This window comes from Coregonus clupeaformis, chromosome 31, assembly GCF_020615455.1.
Source record: "Coregonus clupeaformis isolate EN_2021a chromosome 31, ASM2061545v1, whole genome shotgun sequence".
Taxonomy (NCBI): Eukaryota; Metazoa; Chordata; class Actinopteri; order Salmoniformes; family Salmonidae; genus Coregonus; species Coregonus clupeaformis.
Window position 1 is genome coordinate 44,878,175 of NC_059222.1, and position 17,357 is coordinate 44,895,531.

At 43.7% G+C, this 17,357-nt stretch overlaps 2 protein-coding genes across 2 annotated transcripts in view; one reads left to right on the forward strand and one right to left on the reverse strand.

The window, feature by feature from the left end:
• The first annotated feature begins 264 nt into the window (after positions 1-264).
• Positions 265-3,616, forward strand: LOC121548051 (leucine-rich repeat, immunoglobulin-like domain and transmembrane domain-containing protein 2). Its single transcript, XM_041859449.2, has 3 exons — positions 265-395; positions 748-1,535; positions 2,062-3,616. The coding sequence occupies exons 1-3, from the start codon at positions 265-267 to the stop codon at positions 2,901-2,903; spliced, it is 1,761 nt and encodes a 586-aa protein (XP_041715383.1). The 3' UTR covers positions 2,904-3,616.
• A 5,499-nt stretch (positions 3,617-9,115) lies between these two features.
• Positions 9,116-17,357, reverse strand: part of LOC121548052 (cadherin-related family member 1-like) — a 34,058-nt gene continuing 25,816 nt past the window's right edge. Inside the window, exons 16-17 of the mRNA XM_045209720.1 lie at positions 16,766-17,020; positions 9,116-11,311 (exon numbers count right to left, since the gene is read on the reverse strand). Of these exons, the coding sequence (XP_045065655.1) occupies positions 10,691-11,311; positions 16,766-17,020 (876 nt within the window). The 3' untranslated portion in view covers positions 9,116-10,690. The remainder of the gene's footprint in view (positions 11,312-16,765; positions 17,021-17,357) is intronic.

A 17,357-nucleotide genomic window follows, 5' to 3' on the forward strand; every position in this document is an offset into this window, starting at 1 on the left:
CCATCCGGTTGCCAGCTCACTTCCCGCCAGATTTTTCCAGTCAGACCCGGGTTTACGAACTGGCGACTTTCCAGTTACTGGCTTGCCTCTCTACCCACTATGCTACCGGCCACCACACAACAAAACGTATTGCTAAAAATACAAACTTCCAGCGTGTTTAACATATCCTTTGGTGTCTTAAAGGGATTGCATCAAGGAAGATTAAGGTAATAGGTTTACCTCTACTGTCCGTCCCTGTGGAGATGACCTGCTCTAAAGCTTCACATGGGTTTCTGCAAAAGGAATATGGCCACCTTCTATACGCCATTAGCTATAGCTCTGCTATTCTACAAAGTAATTCCTGCCTCAACTTCTTGTTTACCCGGCTGCTCTTGCACAAATGACAACTTGGGAAAGTAAGTTGTTTGTTGTCAGTCCTTTCGTAGGCGACCTAGTTTTGTCCCGAGTTTCCTTACCGTGTCAGTACGTTATGCAGTAGTGACTGATCAAGTGTAGCCTATTGCTGAACTCAGTGGTGGATTTTCATGACTGGTTTAAACAATGGACAATGTGGAGAGATACCATTTTACATTTTAGTCATTTAGCAGACGCTCTTATCCAGAGCGATTTACAGGAGCACGTCCACAAATTTTTCACATAATAGGCACTTAACCGCTAGGCTACCTGCCGTCTCTGTCTGTTAAATGAATATAGATAACTTATTCTAACCGTACTTCCATAACCCACAATGTTTTTGTTTGATTTTAGATCCTTACTTTGCATGGAAACCGCCATGGGACGAATCCCAGACAACGTTCCAAATGACTTCAGTAAAATTCGAATAGAGAATTCCCACCTGACCGAATTACCTCGCGGCTCCTTCGCTAACGTTAACGCCTTGGCGTCTCTGTGGTTGAATTTCAACGACATCACCCTGATGAACGTCAAGAGTCTGGAGGGGCTGACGAATTTAACGGAACTGCGGCTACAGGGAAACAAGCTGCGTTCAGTCCCATGGACAGCGTTCCAGGACACGCCGAACCTGAAGATTTTGGACCTGAAACGCAACCGACTAGACGTGCTCCCGGAATCCGCCCTGAGACAACTACCAGGCCTGACTTATTTAGACTTATCCTTCAATCAGCTTACCGTCATATCCAGGGATGTCTTCCTCAACTGGCCTCTCCTCAACACGCAGGAGAGAAACGGAGGTAAAGAGGCCAGCAGTGGAGAGGCCAACGTCGTTTTAGCGCTGCACGACAACCCTTGGCTGTGTGACTGCCGCCTCAAAGGTTTCCTTGAGTTTATAAAAACCGTTAGTCCACCTCTAATTCTGATGAACTCGTACCTGACGTGCACGGCCCCGAGTTCCAGGGCGGGAAAGTTCTTCCACGAGGTCGGTTTGAAAACATGTATGAAACCCGAGGCCTCAGCCTCAGAAACCAACATGACGGTGTCGCTGGGGGACAATGTAACCCTCCAGTGCTTAGTCAAAGCCAGGCCTGACCCCGCCATCCACTGGTCATACAACCTGAAGATTATAAGGGGATTTACTGGTAAGGTTTTATTTAATTGCAACTTCTAGGCTATCATCCATTAGATTGCTGTGACTTTGCTGCAGTGGGGTATTTACCATGATATCAGGTCAGTCATAGTTTATTGTAAGCTACACCACTTTGATGACATGATTTAGGACAAGTGGGCTAATGCGTGTGTATGTCATTCATGACTTTGGTAGGCTATTGGTGTTTCTAAGTAGAAAAGCCATAGATTGATTGCAACAGTTTGTCCCAGCCTTTCTTGTAGGCAATCTCAACGATAATGTCTAATGCAACATATTACTGTAAATACTGTAAATATACAATATGTACCTGTTTAAACACCAACAACTCAACACCCACAATGATGTATGCAGAGTAGGTCTGTCTTGTTGATGAAGTTGTAACATCCCACTGGGCAAAGACGTCAATTCAACGTCTATTCCACGTTGGTTCAACGTAATTTGATTGAAATGACGTGGAAACAACGTTGATTCAACCAGTGTGTGCCCAGTGGATAATTCTCCTTTCTCTCCCTCTTCAGTCTCAGAGACCCGTGTGGACGATGAGACCGTCAGATCTCAGCTGGTCATCCCATCCCTACACATGGCGGACCGAGGTGTCTACACCTGCTTCGCCAACAACTTCATCGGCAACTCCTCCGTCAGTTTCCTGGTCAACATCAAGTCTTTCAACGCCTCGTCCTCCGGCGGTGCCGCCATGTCTCCTCCCCCGTTCCTCCTGGCCTCGGCCGACGAGAACATCTACATCGACATCCGCATCTCCAAGCAGACGGTCTACGGCATCACTCTGGAGTGGTACGCTGCGACAGACAACCCAACAGAAACCTGGTTCACCATCCATTTGGGGAAATACCACTCCGACAAAAAGGAGTTGACATACATCGGGCCGGGCATCAACACATATTCGGTCGACAACCTCCTACCGGTTACTAAATACGAGGTGTGTGTGACGCTGAAGAACCAGACGCCTCGCGCCGGCCAGTGCATCGTGTTCGTAACAGGAAGTGACATCAGCCAGCTGGAACAACGGGAGAAGCTCATCCATATTATGGTGATCGTGTGCGTCATGGGGCTGGCGGTGCCCGTGGGCATGTACGCCTGCACCACCGACACCAGATGTACGTTCAGCTGCCTGGACCGCTGTACGGAGCAGTGTAAGAGGAGGAGGCGGCAGGAGAAGACCCTGAGGACGAATGGGGAGAGACAGGGGACCTTCGACAGCCTACAGGCCACCAGCGATGAAGGACTCTGTCGTGACTCTGAAGAGGTGATGATGAAGAGGAGGTCCTCCCAGGATAAAAACAACCACAAGGGCAGAGCACAAGATCCACCAGAGACAACCATTGGAGCAAAGCTTTATTAGCTCTAGGTTTTAACGAAAAAAATAGGTAAAAATAGGGAGCAGTCTTCTGTGAAGTGAACCTTTAGGAAACACATCCGTAAAGCTTAAAGTAGTCAAGAGTGAAATGCCTTTTTTCCATGTCTGTAGGAAGAGTATATTGTTTTATGTGTTATCAAAATGACCTGTCTGTAAGTAATCAAATGTTTCTTTTTTTAAAGTTGATATACTGTATCTTTGGGATATGTTTTATTTAACTTGATTGTTCTCTGTTTTAAAAGAAAAAACTCATCTGGCAAGAAATCATGAATGTTGCTTCTATACATAATAATATAGTTGAAATATTTTAATTGTCTTCAGAATGTAATGAACTGCATTTCCTCTCTGCTCATTGATACACATTCCTTTAGCGCCACACCAGGTTCAGTCAAATAGACAGTAACCATGCCTTTGCACTACGACCTTTGTAATGAATGAGGCTTCTTTGCTATTGCTTTCCTGTTTTGGGGTGGGATGATGAGGATTAGAGTTGGGGGTGAAGAGAGACAGCAGGGTCCTAATAGCTCCCTACCAAAATCCCAAAGGCTGGTCAAAAGTAGTGCCCTACACAGAGAATAGTGTGCTACTTAGGTCTTAACCATGTCTCTCAGAGAGAAGTTATTTATTGTACCTTTATTTAACTAGGCAAGTCAGTTAAGAACAACTTCTTATTTACAGTCCGGCCAAACCCGGACGACGCTGGGCCAATTGTGCCCCCGCCCTATGGGACTCCCAATCACGGCCGGTTGTGATACAGCCTGGAATCGAACCAGGGGGGTCTGTAGTGACGCCTCAAGCACTGAGATGCAGTGCCTTAGACCGCTGCCCCACTCGGGAGCAGCATGAGATCTTCTCTGAGTGACTGCATTAGATGATCCGTTCTGATATCTGTTTTTATACATAAAATACACATTATCTGTCACATTAAGGGGTAATTAGTCTACTCTTAAATTGACTTGAATGTACTTTTGTATTCAACAATGGACTAAAATATCTTTCTTTCACATGCCAATGTGATCAAAACATGTATAGTCTTCAATAAATGCACATCTATTGTGGAGTTAAAGATATTCTACTTCTGTGATTTGTATCATCATACGTTTATGTCTTTCACTTTATTAAGTTAACAATTCAGGTAACTTTTCCAAAATGTTCAGGTTTTCCATAAATCCCGGTTGGAAGATTCCCGGAATCTGGAGTGAATATGCAGGAAATCCTGATTTTTCTTACCCCTAACTACTGAACTGACTGAGGTTGGTTTGACTACTGAACTGACTGAGGTTGGTTTGACTACTGAACTGACTGAGGTTGGTTTGACTACTGAACTGACTGAGGTTGGTTTGACTACTGAACTGACTGAGGTTGGTTTGACTACTGATCTGACTGAGGTTGGTTTGACTACTGAACTGACTGAGGTTGGTTTGACTACTGAACTGACTGAGGTTGGTTTGACTACTGATCTGACTGAGGTTGGTTTGACTACTGAACTGACTGAGGTTGGTTTGACTACTGAACTGACTGAGGTTGGTTTGACTACTGAACTGACTGAGGTTGGTTTGACTACTGAACTGACTGAGGTTGGTTTGACTACTGAACTGACTGAGGTTGGTTTGACTACTGAACTGACTGAGGTTGGTTTGACTACTGAACTGACTGAGGTTGGTTTGACTACTGAACTGACTGAGGTTGGTTTGACTACTGAACTGACTGAGGTTGGTTTGACTACTGAACTGACTGAGGTTGGTTTGACTACTGAACTGACTGAGGTTGGTTTGACTACTGAACTGACTGAGGTTGGTTTGACTACTGAACTGACTGAGGTTGGTTTGACTACTGAACTGACTGAGGTTGGTTTGACTACTGATCTGACTGAGGTTGGTTTGACTACTGAACTGACTGAGGTTGGTTTGACTACTGATCTGACTGAGGTTGGTTTGACTACTGAACTGACTGAGGTTGGTTTGACTACTGAACTGACTGAGGTTGGTTTGACTACTTAACTGACTGAGGTTGGTTTGACTACTGAACTGACTGAGGTTGGTTTGACTACTGAACTGACTGAGGTTGGTTTGACTACTGATCTGACTGAGGTTGGTTTGACTACTGAACTGACTGAGGTTGGTTTGACTACTGATCTGACTGAGGTTGGTTTGACTACTGAACTGACTGAGGTTGGTTTGACTACTGAACTGACTGAGGTTGGTTTGACTACTGAACTGACTGAGGTTGGTTTGACTACTGAACTGACTGAGGTTGGTTTGACTACTGAACTGACTGAGGTTGGTTTGACTACTGAACTGACTGAGGTTGGTTTGACTACTGAACTGACTGAGGTTGGTTTGACTACTGATCTGACTGAGGTTGGTTTGACTACTGAACTGACTGAGGTTGGTTTGACTACTGAACTGACTGAGGTTGGTTTGACTACTGATCTGACTGAGGTTGGTTTGACTACTGAACTGACTGAGGTTGGTTTGACTACTGAACTGACTGAGGTTGGTTTGACTACTGAACTGACTGAGGTTGGTTTGACTACTGAACTGACTGAGGTTGGTTTGACTACTGAACTGACTGAGGTTGGTTTGACTACTGAACTGACTGAGGTTGGTTTGACTACTGAACTGACTGAGGTTGGTTTGACTACTGAACTGACTGAGGTTGGTTTGACTACTGAACTGACTGAGGTTGGTTTGACTACTGAACTGACTGAGGTTGGTTTGACTACTGAACTGACTGAGGTTGGTTTGACTACTGATCTGACTGAGGTTGGTTTGACTACTGAACTGACTGAGGTTGGTTTGACTACTGAACTGACTGAGGTTGGTTTGACTACTGAACTGACTGAGGTTGGTTTGACTACTGAACTGACTGAGGTTGGTTTGACTACTGAACTGACTGAGGTTGGTTTGACTACTGAACTGACTGAGGTTGGTTTGACTACTGAACTGACTGAGGTTGGTTTGACTACTGAACTGACTGAGGTTGGTTTGACTACTGAACTGACTGAGGTTGGTTTGACTACTGAACTGACTGAGGTTGGTTTGACTACTGAACTGACTGAGGTTGGTTTGACTACTGAACTGACTGAGGTTGGTTTGACTACTGAACTGACTGAGGTTGGTTTGACTACTGAACTGACTGAGGTTGGTTTGACTACTGAACTGACTGAGGTTGGTTTGACTACTGAACTGACTGAGGTTGGTTTGACTACTGATCTGATAGAGGTTGGTTTGACTACTGAACTGACTGAGGTTGGTTTGACTACTGAACTGACTGAGGTTGGTTTGACTACTGAACTGACTGAGGTTGGTTTGACTACTGAACTGACTGAGGTTGGTTTGACTACTGAACTGACTGAGGTTGGTTTGACTACTGAACTGACTGAGGTTGGTTTGACTACTGATCTGACTGAGGTTGGTTTGACTACTGAACTGACTGAGGTTGGTTTGACTACTGAACTGACTGAGGTTGGTTTGACTACTGAACTGACTGAGGTTGGTTTGACTACTGAACTGACTGAGGTTGGTTTGACTACTGATCTGACTGAGGTTGGTTTGACTACTGAACTGACTGAGGTTGGTTTGACTACTGAACTGACTGAGGTTGGTTTGACTACTGAATTGACTGAGGTTGGTTTGACTACTGAACTGACTGAGGTTGGTTTGACTACTGATCTGACTGAGGTTGGTTTGACTACTGAACTGACTGAGGTTGGTTTGACTACTGAACTGACTGAGGTTGGTTTGACTACTGAACTGACTGAGGTTGGTTTGACTACTGATCTGACTGAGGTTGGTTTGACTACTGAACTGACTGAGGTTGGTTTGACTACTGAACTGACTGAGGTTGGTTTGACTACTGAACTGACTGAGGTTGGTTTGACTACTGAACTGACTGAGGTTGGTTTGACTACTGAACTGACTGAGGTTGGTTTGACTACTGATCTGACTGAGGTTGGTTTGACTACTGAACTGACTGAGGTTGGTTTGACTACTGAACTGACTGAGGTTGGTTTGACTACTGAACTGACTGAGGTTGGTTTGACTACTGAACTGACAGGTTGGTTTGACTACTGAACTGACTGAGGTTGGTTTGACTACTGAACTGACTGAGGTTGGTTTGACTACTGAACTGACTGAGGTTGGTTTGACTACTGAACTGACTGAGGTTGGTTTGACTACTGAACTGACTGAGGTTGGTTTGACTACTGAACTGACTGATGTTGGTTTGACTACTGATCTGATAGAGGTTGGTTTGACTACTGAACTGACTGAGGTTGGTTTGACTACTGAACTGACTGAGGTTGGTTTGACTACTGAACTGACTGAGGTTGGTTTGACTACTGAACTGACTGAGGTTGGTTTGACTACTGATCTGATAGAGGTTGGTTTGACTACTGAACTTTGCTATCAACATTCTCAGTCGTCAAAAGACAAAAGGCGAGTATGTCTAAGTGAGCATTTCCCTTGAATGAGTGAATAGAGGGTAGAGGGTCACGAATGAAGATTAGGAAGATGGTGCAGGTCAGATGAATGCAGTATAGGGTGTTAATGGTAATGTTTAAACAAGCAACAGGGTTCAATCTAAAGGGTTAATATAATTGACATTGGTCAAATTACGGGAAAAAACACATGAATTTCACAGGTGATCACATGATCTTATGTGAAGTTAATGTGATAACATGTGATAACACTACAGGTGAAAACATGTGAGAACACTACAGGTGAAAACATGTGATAACACTACACGTGAAAACATTTGAGCACATGTGAAAACATGATCTCGTGAAATAAATGTGACAACATGGGGATGCAAAATTCCCCATAAAACTACACATGACGTGAAACATTTCAACGTTTTTCACATGTGAAAGTGCAAATTTAATTTTCACATGTGAAAATACAATTCCATATGTGAGAGTTGGTTTTTCCATAAAGGTACCCAGGGACAGTGAGGAAACCAGACAGCATTAACTTAGGACAATAACGAATAGCCTGGATGTCGGCTATAATGTAAATTACCTTTAAAAGTCAAGTGCAATGCACTTGTCGACAACACGCCTTTGATTGAATCCCAGCCTTTGTGTGCTTGAACTGAATAATGACAGACAGTACAGTACCTATCGTGACAATGTTTTATTTTATTTACTGGTCATTTAATTCAGGACACAAAAATATATTTTTATTTCTCAATTTTTTCCATTTTTCTTTCACACCAAATAAAAACATACACATACGAAACAGCAACTTACAGACGCATAGAAACAATGACTAAATCTCCTCTGCCCAGACCCACATGCTAACACCTCCATCCCTAGTGTCTCCATGCTCACACCTCCATCCCTAGTGCCTCCATGTTCACACCTCCATCCCTAGTGTCTGCATGTTCACACCTCCATCCCTAGTGCCTCCATGTTCACACCTCCATCCCTAGTGTCTCCATGTTCACACCTCCATCCCTAGTGTCTCCATGTTCACACCTCCATCCCTAGTGTCTCCATGTTCACACCTCCATCCCTAGTGTCTCCATGTTCACACCTCCATCCCTAGTGCCTCCATGTTCACACCTCCATCCCTAGTGTCTGTATGTTCACACCTCCATCCCTAGTGTCTCCATGTTCACACCTCCATCCCTAGTGTCTCCATGTTCACACCTCCATCCCTAGTGTCTCCATGTTCACACCTCCATCCCTAGTGTCTGCATGTTCACACCTCCATCCCTAGTGTCTCCATGTTCACACCTCCATCCCTACTGCCTGCATGTTCACACCTCCATTTTTTTATTTTTTTATTTAATTGTACCTTTATTTAACTAGGCAAGTCAGTTAAGAACAAATTCTTATTTACAATGACGGCCTACACCGGCCAAACCCGGACGACGCTGGGCCAATTGTGTGCCGCCCTATGGGACTCCCAATCACCGCCGGTTGTGATACAGCCTGGAATCGAACCAGGGGGTCTGTAGTGACGCCTCAACTGAAATACAGTGCCTTAGACCGCTGCGCCACTCGGGAGCCTGCCATCCCTACTGCCTGCATGTTCACACCTCCATCCCTAGTGTCTGCATGTTCACACCTCCATCCCTAGTGTCTCCATGTTCACACCTCCATCCCTAGTGTCTCCATGTTCACACCTCCATCCCTAGTGTCTGCATGTTCACACCTCCATCCCTAGTGTCTGCATGTTCACACCTCCATCCCTAGTGCCTGCATGTTCACACCTCCATCCCTAGTGTCTCCATGTTCACACCTCCATCCTTAGTGCCATCTCTATTTCACTAATAAATCATTATATTTTTTCCATTGTGTTAATGGTGGTGGATTCATTGATTTCCATGTTTTTAATATACTTTTTTTCAAGATGAGTGATGTGAAAAGAATCGTCCAGTCCGTTGGGTATCTCACTACACCCCCACAAACGTATTTCTGTAGAACTGGTTTATTGTATTCTGAAACTTAAATCTAGCTGCTATGAAGAAACAAGATCACCACACAACATAATTATTTTCAAAATGATCAATATAAAGACAATATTAAAGTTTTCACTTAAAGGGACAGGCAAGTGTTACACAGCATTACAAACATAGACACAGAATATATTGTATCCAAAACATTTTCATGTAGTGTGAACATACTGTACACAGTGTTGAAATGAATGCTTCAAAATTCTGACCAAGTTTATGGCCAATTTTGAGAAACGGCTGTTTATTTTGACTCATGTGTGTCAGTAAATAAATGATCTATGTCCATTTCTACAGTTTGATATTTACTGAAGCAACAAAGAGATCCCTTCATTTAAATGAGTAATCCAACACCAACCCACCCAATTAAAAGATGACCCCTTTAGAAATGTAAAAGCATTTAAGAAAGAAAAAAAAAAAAACAGAGAAAGAAAGAAAAAAAGCTAGTGATTTGAAACAAGAGCGTCATAATCCTAGAACATCTACTTCTCTACCTCAAAATATGACACCGTTAGAATGTCACTACACAGGTCCATGAGCACTTCATGTTTTAAGCTATGGAATTTATCCTGTCAAGAATATCTCTAATTTAATAGCTGTTTTATATACAGTTAGCTGCATTATCGCTCTGACGCACAAATGAGTACATTTGTCTGGCAACATAGCCTACATATTAATCCTGATTCTATATTTAAGCACTATTCTTGAAAACATTGCAGGGTCTTAAGCAAATAAAATAAAACAGTTCAGGAAACATCAGGAACATTTGTTCAGTTCTGTATACACAGAAATGCGCAGTAATCCTTGGCTCAGACATGGCCCAGTATTTCCCCCTCAGTCACTCTTGTTAACATGTTGTTTCCCTCAAGATGGCAGCAATGCAGAGACTTATCTAACAAGGATCCCATTACACGTCTCAAGATGGCAGAGCAGAAATGTCTCTAGTTATTTCTAACGCTGGATGACAGAGACTGCGTCCCAAATAGCACCCTATTCCCTATATAGTGCACTATTTTTGACCAGGGTCCATAGGTCCATGGATCCAACTATCCAACGTTATGTTAACATCTTTAATAACACACGTAGAACTGGTTGGATTCAATAGGTTCAGTCAAATGTGTTGCAACATTGCTTTGACAAAGGACTTGCTTTGAAAATGCGTCATCAATAACATTTAGAAGGAAATCAAAACTGCTGTCCTCAACCTTCCTTTACAATTGCAGGTTTACAATCCTAGGACTGAGCACCCCTTCAGCGGTCCAGACAATTACTGAAAGATTGGTTAGAGAGCCAGCACACCACAACTTTCAGGTTCAATAATAGCTTGAGTTGCTCTCAATGATTTTCTGCTCCAGCCTCATTTTGAGTTCAGAGACCAGGGCTGAGCTGACGGGGATCCTAGAACTCTCGGAGCTGACGTTGATCTCCCTGCTCTGGCTGGATCTCCTGGAGCCCTTGGAGGTCAGAGCCCCAGAGACGGTGGGCACTTCTGCCCAGGGCCGGGGCCTCTCACTGGGTCTGGGGTTGGAGGACGGAGGGGGGCAGGATGGAGGGGGCAGGCAGGGAGCTCGAGGGGGCGAAGGCTTGGGCTTTGACCTGGAGCACTGGGGGCCGCTGTAGTTGTTGGGGTTGAGGTTGACACTCCCTGCTTCCGGGTCGGCTACGACGAACTTGTTCGACGAGTCATTTCCGCCACCACGGAACGGGACGTTAAAAGTCCATGGCTTGCGGTCCCTTGGCGGTCTCCGTCTGATGATGATGCGACGTGCCGGCATTATCCTGTTGGACTTTGTGTTGCGCAAGAACATAGCCGTGGAGATCAAGACAGTGACCCCTACCAATATGCTGATGACCCCAGCGACCATGCCTAGAGCCTTCATTGGGTTGTCCCTACTTTGCAATAAAAAGGCTGCCATAGACCCCTTGAGTTGAGTCTGTAAAAGAGCACAAAGAGAATACTTTCAATCACGCCCATCCACGGGACTAGATTATCAAACGTTTTAAACATTGACCATTTTGGTCCGTAGCATGTAGGCAAGCAATGAGGTCAGAGGTCAGACATGGATGAGCCAAGCACTGACAGAGGAGCCCCAGACAGACGACATCTCTATAACACTAGCAGAACTGACAGAGGACAGACGACATCTCTATAACACTAGCAGAACTGACAGAGGACAGACGACATCTCTATAACACTAGCAGAACTGACAGAGGAGCCCCAGACAGACGACATCTCTATAACACTAGCAGCACGATGACTGCAAGCGGTCCTGTGTGGCTCGGTTGGTAAAAGCATGGGGGGGCCAGCAACACCAAGGTTGGGGGTTCAATTCCCACAGGAAGCCCATAAATGCACTAATATAGTATGTACTCACTGTACTGTAAGTCACTTTGGATAGAAACATCTGTTAACTGGCAGATTTTATATTATATAATATGTGCTTTGACGCTGATAAATTCTCAAACACCCATTCATCCCGGGTTGATGATAGAGGCTTAGATGACCCAAATGACAACTTATGCTCTACTGGCGGTGTTCATCAGAACGGTTCTATCTGTTCTCTAGCAGTGACATGTTTCTGATGAGGATTGTGTTGTGGATGAAGTTCCTGTGACAGGTTCATAAAGCACTGCATTGAGAGCTACTGGGGTCTCCGGATGAGCGGATATGAGAATTGAAATGAGAAATAGAGATTACTCTGATCTTCTGACAAAGGGGCTCAAATAGACACTGGCCTGGAATTAAATGACTTCATGTTTGTTGTTAGTGTAGCATAGTTAGCATAGCATAGTTAGCATAGTTAGTATAGTAAACTGTTTAAAATATACTATGGCTATGGGAAGGTTTTGGGTTAGTTAAGGTAAGGGTTAGGTAACTCAGGTTTAAAGTCTTACAACCCAGTGATGCCGATGCTCAACACAGCCGTAGTCAGCAGGAATGTTCCCTCAATTGTTATTTTTTTTGCTGCCACGGAGCAAATTCCAGGTCTGCCGAGCGCAAACTTGAACATTGTGAAAATTCTGTGCAACTTCCGGCGCGCGTTTCCTGTGAACACTGAGGCTGTACCCGCTTTAAGTTACAGTTTTAACAGTGGCCAAGTAGGCTACTGTGGCTATTGGATCATAATGTAGGCCTACCAGAGTGGTCTACCATCAAAAACTGTGGAGAAAATGCATCCCATAACATTTTAACATGGAAATAGATGTTCTATCGTTCAGCCTACAGAAGCAGCCAATGTGTGGTGTTCAATGTAGGCCTACTTTCCATGAGACTTTTGAAAAAAAAACATGCAGGGCTTGACATTAACCTGTTCATCCACTTGTCCTTCAGACAAGGAGGTGACTGAAAATGTTGTTGTGTTGTTTGATGCAAGAAACCACTTTACAAAATAAAATACATTATTATTCCCATACCATTATTATAGAGAATCAAGACAAATTATGCTACCCTCTGCCTATTGGCTACTTAGCTTATTCAAGCCTGTATCAAAATAAAACACTGCCCCTTTAAGACAAAAAAAAGCTCTTTACCTGACTAGCTTTTCAAAGATGTCTAGAAATGTACACGTGTTGTGCTCTTGTAGGAAGCAATCACTCCCCTATTGCTGACTACAAATGATCTATAACTGGGCTAATAACTCACTAACTAGCAAAGGATATGAACAAATGTACACACCTGGCTACATGCAGCTCTCTCTTTGATCTCAAAACAAGCTCATCTACTCACGACCGCTCATGCTGTAAACACAGTCCAGTTCAAAGTAAATGGCGCAGATCCATATATGGCAATGATCTAATTTGCATACAGGCCTACCGCAGCTCTGATTGGTTATGCCACACCGGTCTATGTAAAGTACGGGCTGAGTAGTGCATGTCAATGCAATAGAATCCTACTCTGATGCGTTCTGCCTACAACAAAATCTCTAGCATAGTTTGTTTTGTTTTAGGGTATTTTGCATTGAAAGTGGCTAATATTATGTTGATTCGATCACACTTGCCACGGTAAAGGGAAACGTTGGTAGTGTTAACAGGGGAAACTCTAGAGCAATGGTCACCAACCTTTCCTGAGTCAAGATCACTTTGAAATGCAAGCCGAGATCTACAGCTCAGATATGTTTTTAACATGACTGATATAGAAATTAAAATATATACAGGTTAAAAGTAATGACTAAATGTTCCACCCTTAAATATAGTTGTGAAATGTTCTTGTTTTAAGTATGATTAGTACTTTCTTAGTAGTGACTAATTATTATACTCCGAAACTGTGTGAGATGTGTTAGAATCTACTACCTGGTAATGTGTGAGTGTAGGACCAGTAAAGATTATGACATTGTGTTACTATTTAGCAACGTGAGTAGGAGTTAGACCGGATGGCGAAGAAGAAGGAGAACTGTTAAACATGGTGCAGAATATTGTGAGAACGGCGATAACTGAGGAATGCAGGGAGTGTATATGTGTTTGTATGTAGTGTGTGTGTGTGTGTATGTATGTGTGTGTGTGTGTGTATGTGTGTGTGTGTGAACTGATGGTCAGGAGAGCAGTTTTAAAGTGGAAAACTACAGCCCGCCTACAGAGGGGTGGGATCTTCATATGACGTGTGCGTATAAAAATATTGTACGACCATTTTGTGGCAGAATTCTCAATGAATAAAGATCTCTGAATATTGCAACTGGGACTCTGTCCGTTTCTTGATCCAAAAGCGTTACAACCTTTTGGGAGACGCACAGAGACACTGAGATAGTTTGTTAAATAATTATCATAACAATGACGTAAAAAAAAATTCACCTATGCAACATTAACCAATTAAAAACAGTACTGTAGCAATGAGGTTTGTGCAGTAAGCTATAGGCCCAGTACATTATCACCGCATATTGGCTTTGCTTGAATTGCCCTGCCAATGAATGCGTTGTTGTTCGGGACATTATATTTCTAAATTTGAGGTAGGCTATATGATCACACCGGTAATAGATACGTTGTTGTATTACTTGTGAAGCACAGCTGAGTGAGCATACATTTAAATAATTCGTTTTTTTATTTTTACGGGGCTGATGGTGCCTGCATCTGATGGTCGGTCTCAGCGGAGGGAGAGAGCAGAAGACTGAGGCTCCGCCTCTCATCACTCCGCTCTCCCTTTCCTCGACTGACACTGACCAAAAAGGGACACCGTCTTCCAGCTGATGGCGAAACTCGAGTCACACCGTATTATTATTTAATGCACAAATTCATGTTACTCCTATGAACAGAGAAAGTGAAATATTCCTCGCTATTAAAAAATTACAGAAGCCACTAATAATAACAACAACGCAAGCCTGCAGGTGGTTAGTGTTAGGGTTAGGTGGTTAGCGTTAGGGTTAGGTGGTTAGCATTTGGGTTAGGTGGTTAGCGTTAGGGTTAGGTGGTTAGCATTTGGGTTAGGTGGTTAGCGTTAGGGTTAGGTGGTTAGCGTTAGGGTTAGGTGGTTAGCATTAGGGTTAGGTGGTTAGTGTTAGGGTTAGGTGGTTAGCGTTAGGGTTAGGTGGTTAGCGTTAGTGTTAGGTGGTTAGCATTAGGGTTAGGTGGTTAGCGTTAGGGGGTTAGTGTTAGGGTTAGGTGGTTAGCATTAGGTTTAGGCAGTGAGGCAGTTAGGGTTAGATTAGGGTTAGGGTTAGGTGGTTAGCGTTAGGGTTAGGTGGTTAGTGTTATGGTTAGGTGGTTAGCGTTAGGGTTAGGTGGTTAGCGTTATGGTTAGGTGGTTAGCGTTAGGGTTAGGTGATTAGCGTTAGGGTTAGGTGGTTAGCGTTAGGGTTAGGTGGTTAGCGTTAGGGTTAGGTGGTTAGTGTTAGGTGGTTAGCATTAGGGTTAGGTAATTAGAGTTAGGTGGTTAGCATTAGGGTTAGGTGATTAGCGTTAGGGTTAGGTGGTTAGCGTTAGGGTTAGGTGGTTAGCATTAGGGTTAGGTGATTAGCATTAGGTTTAGGCAGTGAGGCAGTTAGGGTTAGATTAGGGTTAGGTGGTTAGCGTTAGGGTTAGGTGGTTAGTGTTATGGTTAGGTGGTTAGCATTTGGTTAGGTGGTTAGTGTTAGGGTTAGGTGGTTAGCGTTAGGGTTAGGTGGTTAGCGTTAGGGTTAGGTGGTTAGCGTTAGGGTTAGGTGGTTAGTGTTAGGATTAGGTGGTTAGCATTATGGTTATGTGATTAGCATTAGGTTTAGGCAGTGAGGCAGTTAGGGTTAGATTAGGGTTAGGGTTAGGTGGTTAGCGTTAGGGTTAGGTGGTTAGCATTAGGGTTAGGTGGTTAGCATTAGGGTTAGGTGATTAGCGTTAGGGTTAGGTGGTTAGCGTTAGGGTTAGGTGGTTAGCATTAGGGTTAGGTGGTTAGTGTTAGGGTTAGGTGGTTAGCATTAGGGTTAGGTAATTAGCGTTAGGTGGTTAGCATTAGGGTTAGGTGATTAGCATTAGGGTTAGGTGGTTAGCGTTAGGGTTAGGGTTAGGTGGTTAGCATTAGTGTTAGGTGATTAGCATTAGGTTTAGGCAGTGAGGCAGTTAGGGTTAGATTAGGGTTAGGGTTAGGTGGTTAGCGTTAGGGTTAGGTGGTTAGTGTTATGGTTAGGTGGTTAGCGTTAGGGTTAGGTGGTTAGCGTTAGGGTTAGGTGTTAGCGTTAGGGTTAGGTGGTTAGCGTTAGGGTTAGGTGGTTAGCGTTAGGGTTAGGTGGTTAGCATTTGGGTTAAGTGGTTAGCGTTAGGGTTAGGTGGTTAGCGTTAAGGTTAGGTGGTTAGCGTTAGGGTTAGGTGGTTAGTGTTAGGGTTAGATGGTTAGCGTTAGGGTTAGGTGGTTAGCGTTAGGGTTAGGTGGTTAGCGTTAGGGTTAGGTGATTAGCATTAGGTTTAGGCAGTGAGGCAGTTAGGGTTAGATTAGGGTTAGGGTTAGGTGGTTAGCGTTAGGGTTAGGTGGTTAGTGTTATGGTTAGGTGGTTAGCATTAGGGTTAGGTGGTTAGATTAGGTTTAGGCAGTGAGGCAGTTAGGGTTAGCTGGTTAGCATTATTGTTAGGTGGTTAGCATTAGGGTTAGGTGGTTAGCATTAGGGTTAGGTGATTAGCATTAGGTTTAGGCAGTGAGGCAATTAGGGTTAGATTAGGGTTAGGATTAGGTGGTTAGCGTTAGGGTTAGGTGGTTAGTATTATGGTTAGGTGGTTAGCACTAGGGTTAGGTCGTTAGATTAGGTTTAGGCAGTGAGGCAGTTAGGGTTAGTTGGTTAGCATTAGGGTTAGGTGGTTAGCATTATGGTTAGGCAGTGAGGCAGTTAGGGTTAGGTGGTTAGCATTAGGGTTAGGCAGTGAGGCAGTTAGGGTTAGATTAGGGTTAGGGTTATAACTCTACAGTTAGGGTTAAGGTCAGGAAACATTGAACTTACCGCCTCAGTGATGTCGATGTTGACCACGGCGGTAGTGCTGAAGGACGGAGATCCTCGGTCCCGGGCTTGGACCACCAGAGACCACCTGCAGTCCTTCTGCTTGGTGATGCTCTGCACTATATCCATGGACTTGATGTAGGACTTCAGCTTGATCTCTCCCGTCTCCGCGTTGATGTCGAAGATGTTGTCCGGGTCAGCTTGCATGATGGAATACTCAATAATGTTATTGGGCGACCCTGCATCGGCATCTATTGCCTGAATGAAAGAACGAAAAAGCAGCAAAACCAAACACATTATGTAAATACACTTTATTGGTTACTACATGATTCCATATGTGTTATTTCATAGTTTTGATGTCTTCACTATTATTCTACAATGTAGAAAATCATAAAAATAAAGAAAAACCCTGGAATGAGTAGGTTTGTCCAAACTTTTGACTGGTACTTTATATATATACTGAAGAGGTTCTGGATACGCTCAGATTTTACACTTCAGGTAATTATCATCCAAGAAAGACAAAAATACAACATACAGTGTTAACCAGGGTTGTATCGATTCATACAGTGTTTACTAGAGTTGTAACGATTCATAA

Bases quoted from the DNA above. Each gene is read 5' to 3' on its own strand.
- LOC121548051 (XM_041859449.2), top strand. From the start codon at position 265: ATGGGTTTCTGCAAAAGGAATATGGCCACCTTCTATACGCCATTAGCT. The intron at 396-747 runs GTAAGTTGTTTG...GTTTGATTTTAG, and splicing joins ACAAATGACAACTTGGGAAA to ATCCTTACTTTGCATGGAAA. The intron at 1,536-2,061 runs GTAAGGTTTTAT...CTCCCTCTTCAG, and splicing joins GATTATAAGGGGATTTACTG to TCTCAGAGACCCGTGTGGAC.